The sequence below is a fragment of the Schistocerca nitens genome, chromosome 8 (genome assembly GCF_023898315.1).
Source record: "Schistocerca nitens isolate TAMUIC-IGC-003100 chromosome 8, iqSchNite1.1, whole genome shotgun sequence".
In the NCBI taxonomy this organism is placed as follows: domain Eukaryota; kingdom Metazoa; phylum Arthropoda; class Insecta; order Orthoptera; family Acrididae; genus Schistocerca; species Schistocerca nitens.
In genome coordinates, this window is record NC_064621.1 from 611,621,163 (window position 1) to 611,633,172 (window position 12,010).

Below are 12,010 nucleotides of genomic sequence, written 5' to 3' on the forward strand. Positions count from 1 at the left end.
TTAAAGAGCACAATGAAGTAGATATTTTGCCATTGCTGCAGCTGCTCTGTTTTGCGTTATCTTTAAAAAGAAAGCAAGTCCAATATCTTGGAATAAGGTACTTTTCTTAAGGATGTAATTCATACGCGTGGTCATGCTATGTTTTACTAGTGTTTTAAGTGTTTCTTTTTTTACCCACACAGTTTCACATTATTATAACACTAATCAACGTAGGTAAAAACGGTTTCATTAATAATAATAACCATCATCATCAGCAGCAATGTTATACAGGGTGGTCCATTGATCGTGACCAGGCCAAATATCTCACGAAATAAGCATCAAACGAAGAAACTATAAAGAACTAAACTCGTCTAGCTTGAAGGGAGAAACCAGATGGCGCTATGGTTGGCTCGCTGGATGGCGCTGCCATAGGTCAAACGGATATCAACTGCGTTTTTTAAAATAGGAACCCCCATTTTTTATTACATATTCGTGCAGTACGTAAAGAAATATGAATATTTTAACCGGACCACATTTTTCGCTTTGTGATAGATGACGCTGTAATAGTCACAAACATATAAGTACGTGGTATCACGTAACATTCCGCCAGTGCGGACGGTATTAACTTCGTGACACATTACCCGTGTTAAAATGGACCGTTTACCATTTGCGGAAAAGGTCGATATCGTGTTGATGTATGGCTATTGTGATCAAAATGCCCATTGGGCGTGTGCTATGTATGCTGCTCGGTATCCTGGATGACACCATCCAAGTGTCCGGCCCATTCGCCGGATAGTTACGTTATTTAAGGAAACAGTAAGTGTTCAGCCGCATGTGAAACGTCAACCACGACGTGCAACAAATGATGATGCCCAATTAGGTGTTTTAGCTGCTGTCGCTGCATAATATGTACTATTCAGCAACGGAATATCCACGATGGCTGCAACAAGTGGAACATCAGCGACCTTGGCGGGTTAATGTACGGTGCGGCATTATGGGAGGAAGGATAATTGGCCCCCATTTTATCGATGGCAATCTAAATGGTACAATGTGCGGACATCAGTAGCAGACAAATTGCGTGAGAATCTGGAATCTCAAAAACTTCGGTGCTGAGAATGCTACATCAGCATCGATTGCACCCGTACCATATTTCTATGCACCAGGAATTGCATTGCGACGACTTTGAACGTCGTGCACAGTTTTGCCACTGGGCACAAGAGAAATTACGGGACGATGACAGTGTGTTTGCTCGCGCGTTCTATTTAGCGACGAAGCGTCATTCACCAACAGCGGTGACATAAACCGGCATAATATGTACTATTCCGTAACAGAATATCCACGATGGCTGCGACAAGTGGAACATCAGCGACCTAGGCGGGTTAATGTACGGTGCGGCATTATGGGAGGAAGGATAATTGGCCCCCATTTTATCGATGGCAATCTAAATGGTGCAATGTATGCTGATTTCCTACGCAATTTTCTATCGATGTTACTACAAGATGTTTTACTGCATGACAGAATGGCGATGTACTTCCAACATGATGGATGTCCGGCAGATAGCTCGCGTGCGGTTGAAGCGGTATTGAATAGCATATTTCATGACAGGTGGATTGGTCGTCGAAGCACCATACCATGGCCCGCACGTTCACCGGATCTGACGTCCCTGAATTTCTTTCTGTGGGGAAAGTTGAAGGATATTTGCTATCGTGATCCACCGGCAACGCCTGACAACATGCGTCAGCGCATTTTCAATGCATGTGCGAACATTACGGAAGGCGAACTACTCGCTGTTGAGAGGAATGTCGTTACACGTATTGCCAAATGCATTGAGGTTGACGGGCATCATTTGGAGCATATATTGCATTAATGTGGTATTTACAGGTAATAACGCTATAACAGCACGCGTTCTCAGAAATTATAAGTCACAAAGGTACATGTATCACATTGTAACAACCGAAATAAAATGTTAAAACTTACCTACGTTCTGTGGCTCAAATGGTTCAAATGGCTCTGAGCACTATGGGATTCGACTGCTGCGGTCATTAGTCCCCTATAACTTAGAACTAGTTAAACCTAACTAACCTAAGGACATCACAAACATCCATGCCCGAGGCAGGATTCGAACCTGCGACCGTAGCGGACTTGCGGTTCCAGACTGCAGCGCCTTTAACCGCACGGCCACTTCGGCCGGCCTACGTTCTGTATTTTAATTTAAAAAAAAAAAAAAAAAAAAAAAAAAAAAAAAAAAAAAAACCCTACCTGTTACCAACAGTTAGTCTAAAATTGTGGGCCATTGGTTTGTGACTATTACAGCGCCATCTATTACAAAGCGAAAAAAGTCGTCCAACTAAAACATTCATATTTCTGTACGTCCTACACGAATATGTAATAAAAACTGGGGGTTCCTATTTAAATAAAGCAGTTGATTACTTTTTGACCTATGGTAGCGCCATCTAGCGGACCAACCATAGCGCCGTCTGGTTTCCCCCTTCAAGCTAGACACGTTTCGTTCTTTGTAGTTCTTTCGTTTGACTCTTATTTCGTGAGGTATTTGGCCCGGTCACGATCAATGGACCATCCTGTATACAAGCTATTTCAAAGAATCATCATAGAAGTACCGACAGTCTTGCCGAATTTAATCAAGTAAATGTTGAATGTATTCCATTTTTCCCCTTAATAGTCACTGATCCAATGTAAGACTTTGCAAAATTAAAAACAACATACACTGCTAGAAAAAAAAAACGTCGAAGCTATGCTTCTGTACTCCTCCAATGTGTTCAGAAGCCGCGAGACCAGTCTGTAGCTTACTACGATAAAAATACATGAAGGAATGTGGTTGAAACAGGTAGTGTACTCATAATGTTTCACTCTTTTGCCGTTTTATAGCATTCTTATCTTCTTGGTACTTTGTCTACATTCCAACTCAACACTCGACGTCAGCTTATATCGCACAAGAAATGTTCAGAAATAACAACAGTTGAACAACGAAAAGCAAGACGTAACACATTTTGCATTAGACGTTGATCTATTCCATGCAAAGTTGATCAATATTGAAAGGGCATTATTCCATGAGAAAAACCCTTGCAAAAATGATATCTATGAAACTAAGTGACAAAAACACATTCACAATGTGTGGAATAAGGCCCTTTTCACGCGAAAAGATGTATCCGTGTGTATAGAATCTGGTACCATTCTTAACTCATTTTGTCAAAATTTGTAGAAAGGCCCTTTCAGATATGACTTCATCAATTGAAGTGAGACATTGTCAGTTACGATCGCTTCTGTCATTATTCAGATAAAATTAATTGAAATGCGTCTTTCTATTACGTTGGTATTTATGTGTGCTGCTTTGTTACGCTAATGCATTCAGCGTTAATGTGATTGTATGCAGAAAATAACGCGTAATAAATTTTTCATTTTATCATCAAGCCAGACTGAGTTATTGTTTGAACGTTCACAACGGGCTGCCGGATGTAAATCACATGTCTCTGTCCAAAGCATTACTGTTTTCACTGCACAGAAAGAAGTGGTATCGGATGGAAAGAATCGATACGCAACGGATTTAAGAACATTCGAAAGCAATTTACATCTTCATCTACTTTATTGATTTCAGTTACTACATTCTTGTGATACATAAGAATATAAACAATATTTCACTAGGACTACTACTAGAATTTCCTAGGCATTACAAGTGCAGCAATATTACCAGTCAATTGAAGCGAGAAACGTTAACACATATGTAGATGTAGATATTGCACATAAAATTAAAAACTAACGCCATCCTAGTCATTATGTGGAAATGATTAAGCAAAACTAAAACTAAACTACTTCACTGATTGTCATCGGAGTACATATGAGTTATCATCGTGCACTTGTTACACGTGTATCTGTGCATTGCTTTTAGTTAATTTGCTACGTTGGTAGTACCGATTATATGCGACTGTGTTGTATTGAAAGTAACAAGCATGTATCGTGATCGGTCTCTATGTTAATGGGTTATTAATCTAGCAACATAAATTTTTTTTGCCCCGTGTTTCGAGACACTGTGCTCATCCTCTACCAGTAATTCAGTTTGTCGATGGTTAATTGCAGTTTTAGAAGGTAGTATTTACGCGTCTAGTAATCACTGATAGCTGATGATGGCCAGCAGCGACCCGAAACAAGTCGTTATACAGATCAATGTTACTAAATTAATAATCCACAAACATTGTGACTGACTTGACATAGCTTTACGTGAGAATATTTATACTAAATCATGAGGTCTTCATTTTTTATAAATAAAAGCAAAGTGATTGTTTGTGTTGGAAAGAATGTGTTGAGCGTATCAGCAGCGTGGTTCACTCTCGTCAGTCAAAGACGTCGAAGGCGACGGCGCCGGTGATGTCGACGAGCTCTTTGGAGGAGAAGGTGCCCACCAGCTTGTGCTCGCCCGCCTTGGCCGGGGTGAAGCGCTGTTGGAACGTCACCTCCTCCTCGGGCTCCACGTCCCTGCCGGACACAATAACAAGAATGCAATAGTTGTCACAGTGCCGAAATAATACAATGCGTGCACTCAAATCCCAGTGTCCGAAACAAAGCTGTGTGTCTGGCATTACGCGGGGACGAGTTTGGGAGTGCTGGAAGCAGACTCCGACCGCCGCATACGCTGTGGGCCGTCTCTCAGATTTCGGAAGGTGGCGCAACAGCTATAGCCTAACTAGGTACTTCCTGCCATCTAAAGCACGTCGTAATAAAGTCACAGACTCAGTGTACCGTATGCACTAGACGAAGGTCTGTTTTTTAGTTACTGAATACACTACTGGCCACTAAAATTGCTACAACACGAAGATGACGTGCTAAAGACGCGAAATTTAACCGACACGAAGAAGATGCTGTGATATGCAAATGATTAGCTTTTCAGAGCATTCACACAAGGTTGGCGCCGGTGGCGACACCTACAACGTACTGACATGAGGAAAGTTTCCAACCGATTTCTCATACACAAACAGCAGTTGACGGCGTTGCCTGGTGAAACATTGTTGTGATGCCTCGTGTAAGGAGGAGAAATGCGTACCATCACGTGTCCGACTTTGGTAAAGGTCGGATTGTAGCCTATCGCGATTGCGGCTTATCGCATCACGACATTGCCGCTCGCGTTGGTCGAGATCCAATGACTGTTACCAGAATATGGAATCGGTGGGTTCAGGAGGGTAATACGGAAGGCCATTCTGGATCCCAACGGGCTCGTATCACTAGCAGTCGAGATGACAGGCATCTTATCCGCATGGCTGTAACACTTCGTGCAGCCACGTCTCGATCCATGAGTCAACAGAGGGGGGCGTTTGCAAGACAACAACCATCTGCAAGAACAGTTCGACGACGTTTGCAGCAGCTCGGAGACCGTGGCTGCGGTTACCCTTGACGCTGCATCACAGACAGGAGCGCCTGCGATGCTGTACTCAACGACAATCCTGGGTGCACGAATGGCAAAATGTCATTTTTTCGGATGAATCCAGGTTCTGTTTACAGCATCATGATGGTCGCTTCCGTGTTTGGCGACATTGCGATGAACGCACATTGGAAGTGTGTATTCGTCATCGCCGTACTGGCGTATCACCCGGCGTGATGGTATGGGGTGCCATTGGTTACACGTCTCGGTCACCTCTTGTTCGAAATGACGGCACTTTGAACAGTGGACGTTACATTTCAGAAGTGTTACGACCCGTGGCTCTACTGTTCATTCGATCCCTGCGCAAAACCTACATTTCAGCAGGATAATACACGACCGCATGTTGCAGGTCCTGTATGGGCCTTATTCGATACAGAAAATGTTCGACGGCTGCCCTGGCCAGCACATTCTCCAGATCTCTCACCAAGTGAAAACGTCTGGTTAATGGTGGCCGAGCAACTGTCTCGTCACAATACACCAGTCACTACTCTTGATGAACTGTGGTATCGTGTTGCAGCTGCATGGGCAGCTGTACCTGTACACGCCATCGAAGCTCTGTTTGACTCAATGCCCAGGCGTATCAAGGCCGTTATTATGGCCAGAGGTGGTTGTTCTGGGTACTGATTTTTCAGGATCTATGCACCCAAATTGCGTGAAAATGTAATCACATGTCAGTTTTAGTATAATATATTTGTCCAATGAATACCCGTTTATCATCTGCATTTCTTCCTTGTGTAGCAATTTTAATGACCAGTAGTGTATGTGAAATAAAGTTGTAGTATGTAGTTCGCATACATAGCGGAAGCTATCCCTTGGTGGAAAAAGAAAAGTCTAATAATTCGTTTCACACTAAGTGCAAACCACACTCCTGTTTTCACACCATGCAGGAGCCTTTTTTTTAGGTATCAGCATTTTCAGAATTCCAATGTCGATTAATTTGCAAGTTCATATGACTCTATAAAAGCAGCAAGTTTCGTCATAAGGCGACATTTCAGTATCAATCCATCCATTATGTATTACAGACTGCAAAAATCAGGCGCAGTACCAAACTCGAGTTCTGGTAGTCAGCCGATGCTCTGCCGTTTCCCGCAGGGTTTCCATTTCATTATTTGCATAGATCTGCAAGCAGACGCTACCGATTGACTCCCCAGTCCGAAGTGGTAAATGCCACAGTATATTCTCGCACATCTGTCCCAGGCCACTGCTGGTGTGTTTGGTACACCAGTTGTCAACGTATGATAAATCGACAGAAAGCTCAGATGATGTATCATGGGTTGCAAACTTTTTCGTAATTCTGTTTACTATATATTGCGCAACATTGTTTAAATGGTACAAAGATGGAAAATCTGGAATTTTTTGCAACCACCACACAAAAGTGGTGAGATGGGCATGACTTAGATTGGATGTTTTCTTCATTCCAGTAGTTCCATAGTGAGGAAATCGTCCAGATGTAGAACATGTAAGAACATGTAAGGAAAACATGAACGCACATAAAAAATTTACAATGAGAAACAAATATGGTAATGCATCTTTCACAGATCCCAAGTAAAATGGCCCTCACGGATGTAAAATAAGTAAAATTTTTTTCAATATATTTCAAATCAAAAGGCAGTTATTAACTTGCACGAAACAGGTGCGTGTTCAGTACACTAAAGTGTATACAATTCTTAGGCTATTTCATCTATGCGTCACCAAATAGAATAATCATTTTATAACAGTTATTTACAATGTTCACATTGCTGCAGTGCATTTATGCAAGTCAGGTTGAAACCATACTCAACGTTATTTGATATTGCAAGTAATATATACACATCAGTTGCTTCTACTAAGAAACTCATCAGTGGAGTAGAAGGAGTTGGCTACCAATGAATGCTTTAGTTTACTCTTAAACTGAACTTCATTTGTAGTAAGACTTTTTATTTCTACTGGCAAGTTTTTGAAAATGTGTATATCTGAATGGAGACCACCTATTTGGACCAAAGTGACTGACTTTAAAACTTTCTGAAGATTGTTTTTATTTCTAGTACTGATTCCATGAACTGAATTATTGGTCTGAAGAGAGATATACACTCTAAGCCAAAAATTTCGCACCACGAAGGAATTACGCATATGGGATGGAAATTGGCACATGTGATGTATATGTATAGACAAACAAATGATTACAATTTTGAGAAAGATCGGTGACTTATCGAAGAGAAAGAGCTTCACGAACTGAACAAGTCAATAACACGTTGGCCCACCTCTGACCCTTATGCAAGAGACATTTGGCTTGGCAATGACTGATAGAGGCGTTGCACGTCCTCCTGAGGGATACTGTGCCAAATTCTGTCCAGTTGGCACGTTAGATCGTCAGAATCCCGAGGTGGTTCGAGGGTCCTCATAATGCTCCAAAAGTTCTCAATCGGGAGACATCCGACGACGTTGTTGGCCAAAGTAGGGTTTGGAAAGTACGAAGACAAACTATAGAAAATTTCTCGGTATGCAGGAGGGCATTATATTACTGAAACGTAAAACCAGGCTGGCTATGAAGGGCTACGAAATTGGGAGTAGAATATGGTAGACATATCAATGTGCTGTAAGGGTGCCATGGATGACCAGCAGAGGAGTCCTGCTATGAAATGAAATGGGACCCCAGACCATCACTCCTGGTCATCAGGCCGTATGGCAGGCGACAGTCAGGTTGTTACCCCACTGCTGTCCAGGGCGTCTCCATCGCGTCTGGCCTGTTCGTTGGGGCTCAGTCTGAAGTGTGCCTCACAACTAAAGACAATTATACTCCAGTCAATGAGATACCAAGGCTGTGTAGCAGTCTACAGTCATTAAACTGCCACGACGACTTGATCCATATGTCTCACCTCACAGTCTTGCAAGCTAGCATGGAGCGTATTACGTTTTACAGTGAATAAAAAACAAGACCTTAACGACATATTTACATAAAGATTTGGCACAAAAATTTCTTCTAAGAAGGTAAAACACACTAGGTATTAATTTGTTGGAGGAAAAGAGTACTATATAAAGCCAAAAATCAGGACATAGCTCAGATAATCGAGTTGTTGAACAGACGCTGCAGAAGCCATCGTTGTCATTAAGAAGCCGGTTAGTTTGGAACAAGACGTAAGTAAAGCAGCAGAGGAGCACTGCAGGGCGCCAGGAGTACCACGGCAGCCAGTGGCGTCACTAGCGACCAGTCAGGCAAATCCTGCAGCTCACGCTGGCAGAGGTGAGACTCAAGCGGCCTTGGCCTCGGAATATACACACTAGACATTATGACAATATGTCACGTAATGTGCTGTTGGCTACATAAAGAGGGTGTTACAAAAGTCCAACAAATGTGAAGCCAAAGGATAACAACCAAATCCGAGCTTCCTGACTGGAAAATGAGTACATGGTGGAACGACTGAGAGAAAGGTGCCAAATGGTCCACTAACTTCTACCATGTACTCATGAACGCCAGTCCGTTGGCCATATGAACCCCATTCAGGGCTAGGTAGATCACCTAACATAACATATGCAGGTATGATCATACCTGACCACATCATATTCAACTGCGATACATATAATGGAATTAGGGAACCAACAGAGACTAACCAATTACTACATGAACGATAAAGAAATTATGAATAGTGCACGGTAATAGGCAATGTCACTAACACCAGTGCCCAGCATAAAAAAGATAAATTTGCCAGGCTGCTGCATTTACAAAGTCCCTTCCATCCCATATGACATCACTACAGATGTGTGGATGTGAATAACAGTGTGCTATAGAGTGCATTTAGTGTTTCGAAGTATGTGAATGGGTGTGTTGCATTATATAGTGTGCTTGTGCAACCAAGATCACAGCGTCGTATGAGGCAGAAACTGCAGTTCCACGTTGTCATAGCATCTGGTTCCACCTCAGCGATGACGACAAAGAGATGCATGTTCAAGGAAGATGTGAAACATTGCTGTAAACAATGTCAATGCTTTCTAGACACTGTTTTCATGCACACAAAAAAGTGACTGCTATGGCAGGGATAGATAGGAACATGCTTTGTTGCCATTCCAGAAAATATATAGATTTGTGTATATAAATTCACTCATATTTGTATAAGGTGATACTATTCATTCTGTCTCTCACTGCCTGTAGCCCCCCCCCCTCTCACTCTCGTGTGTGTGTGTGTGTGTGTGTGTGTATATATATACTCCTGGAAATTGAAATAAGAACACCGTGAATTCATTGTCCCAGGACGGGGAAACTTTATTGACACATTCCTGGGGTCAGATACATCACATGATCACACTGACAGAACCACAGGCACATAGACACAGGCAACAGAGCATGCACAATGTCGGCACTAGTACAGTGTATATCCACCTTTCGCAGCAATGCAGGCTGCTATTCTCCCATGGAGACGATCGTAGAGATGCTGGATGTAGTCCTGTGGAACGGCTTGCCATGCCATTTCCACCTGGCGCCTCAGTTGGACCAGCGTTCGTGCTGGACGTGCAGACCGCGTGAGACGACGCTTCATCCAGTCCCAAACATGCTCAATGGGGGACAGATCCGGAGATCTTGCTGGCCAGGGTAGTTGACTTACACCTTCTAGAGCACGTTGGGTGGCACGGGATACATGCGGACGTGCATTGTCCTGTTGGAACAGCAAGTTCCCTTGCCGGTCTAGGAATGGTAGAACGATGGGTTCGATGACGGTTTGGATGTACCGTGCACTATTCAGTGTCCCCTCGACGATCACCAGTGGTGTACGGCCAGTGTAGGAGATCGCTCCCCACACCATGATGCCGGGTGTTGGCCCTGTGTGCCTCGGTCGTATGCAGTCCTGATTGTGGCGCTCACCTGCACGGCGCCAAACACGCATACGACCATCATTGGCACCAAGGCAGAAGCGACTCTCATCGCTGAAGACGACACGTCTCCATTCGTCCCTCCATTCACGCCTGTCGCGACACCCCTGGTGGCGGGCTGCACGATGTTGGGGCGTGAGCGGAAGACGGCCTAACGGTGTGCGGGACCGTAGCCCAGGTTCATGGAGACGGTTGCGAATGGTCCTCGCCGATACCCCAGGAGCAACAGTGTCCCTAATTTGCTGGGAAGTGGCGGTGCGGTCCCCTACAGCACTGCGTAGGATCCTACGGTCTTGGCGTGCATCCGTGCGTCGCTGCGGTCCGGTCCCAGGTCGACGGGCACGTGCACCTTCCGCCGACCACTGGCGACAACATCGCTGTACTGTGGAGACCTCACGCCCCACGTGTTGAGCAATTCGGCGGTACGTCCACCCGGCCTCCCGCATGCCCACTATACGCCCTCGCTCAAAGTCCGTCAACTGCACATACGGTTCACGTCCACGCTGTCGCGGCATGCTACCAGTGTTAAAGACTGCGATGGAGCTCCGTATGCCACGGCAAACTGGCTGACACTGACGGCGGCGGTGCACAAATGCTGCGCAGCTAGCGCCATTCGACGGCCAACACCGCGGTTCCTGGTGTGTCCGCTGTGCCGTGCGTGTGATCATTGCTTGTACAGCCCTCTCGCAGTGTCCGGAGCAAGTATGGTGGGTCTGACACACCGGTGTCAATGTGTTCTTTTTTCCATTTCCAGGAGTGTATATCCAGCGCTAATGTTAGGTGACTCACAGAGAGAGAGGGAAGGAGGGGAGGACGAGGTGTGTGTATTATATGTATGGAAGGCGAGAGAAACAGTGGGGAAAAGACTACTTTGCAGAGCCACAATGTGCTCGTATCGCGAGGGGTAATGACGATTAAACAGGTGCTAACTTCGAGACGAGTTAGGGCTGTCGTTTGCACAACATACAATGACAGTAACGGTGGCATCCATGAAATTGCTCTAGTTTATCGCATACATTAATTTCGTGAAGGACGTCTCAACTGCTAGTAGCCGTATAGCGATGGTTCATAACTCTGTTACGACTATCACTGTAGTTTCTTGGATACTATTGACTACTCGCACTACAAGCAGCAGGAAGCGTGACTTTTAATTTCCACCTTTATCCATAAATGCAGTACCTCGGTGCAGAGTAATGGGTACAGTAGAAGTGGCAACACAGCACATGCGCCGCTAACACCACATAGGCAGGAATTATGGGGGGAGAAGCCGCCAGGCATGTGAGTCAGTACGGGACTACTAACTCTCTTGTTGTTGCTGAAGAAATGTTGTCGCACTTGCCTCGTTTTATTTAGGAAACATACTGCATTTGCACTGAAGTGAAAATATGCTGTAGGAGAATAAGGTTGCTTCATCGGTTCGGGGCGTCGCGTCGGATAATGTGGAAGCTGCACCATATTTTAACGGAACAGCTGCTCGTCACCTTCAGGTGCTGTCCGACCCGTTGCTGCAGTGACTCGCCAGCATATACGCTGTCTCCCTAGAAATGCACTGGCGGCAAGGGATGGGCGTGTAACGTCATCTTACACGAATCATAGAGCACAGCGCCATTCAGTGCCCCCTGCCTGAGAAACGGCCCACGGACTCCTCACGCGTGACGCGCTGGTGGTTAAACGGCTGGCGCCCCGTTTAACTTTGCGGACGCTCATTCTCCGTCTGCGTTGACTCGGATTCGTTCTTGTGTGGCCGATGATGCCTTAGTA

General features: G+C 44.7%; 1 protein-coding gene across 1 annotated transcript in view; it reads right to left on the minus strand.

Annotated features, from left to right (window-relative positions):
• Positions 1–3,561: 3,561 nt before the first annotated feature.
• The window catches only part of LOC126198551 (hemocyte protein-glutamine gamma-glutamyltransferase-like), a 394,601-nt gene continuing 386,152 nt past the window's right edge, over positions 3,562–12,010 (minus strand). The window contains exon 14 of the mRNA XM_049934974.1: positions 3,562–4,467. Within this exon, the coding sequence (XP_049790931.1) occupies positions 4,326–4,467 (142 nt within the window). The 3' untranslated portion in view covers positions 3,562–4,325. The remainder of the gene's footprint in view (positions 4,468–12,010) is intronic.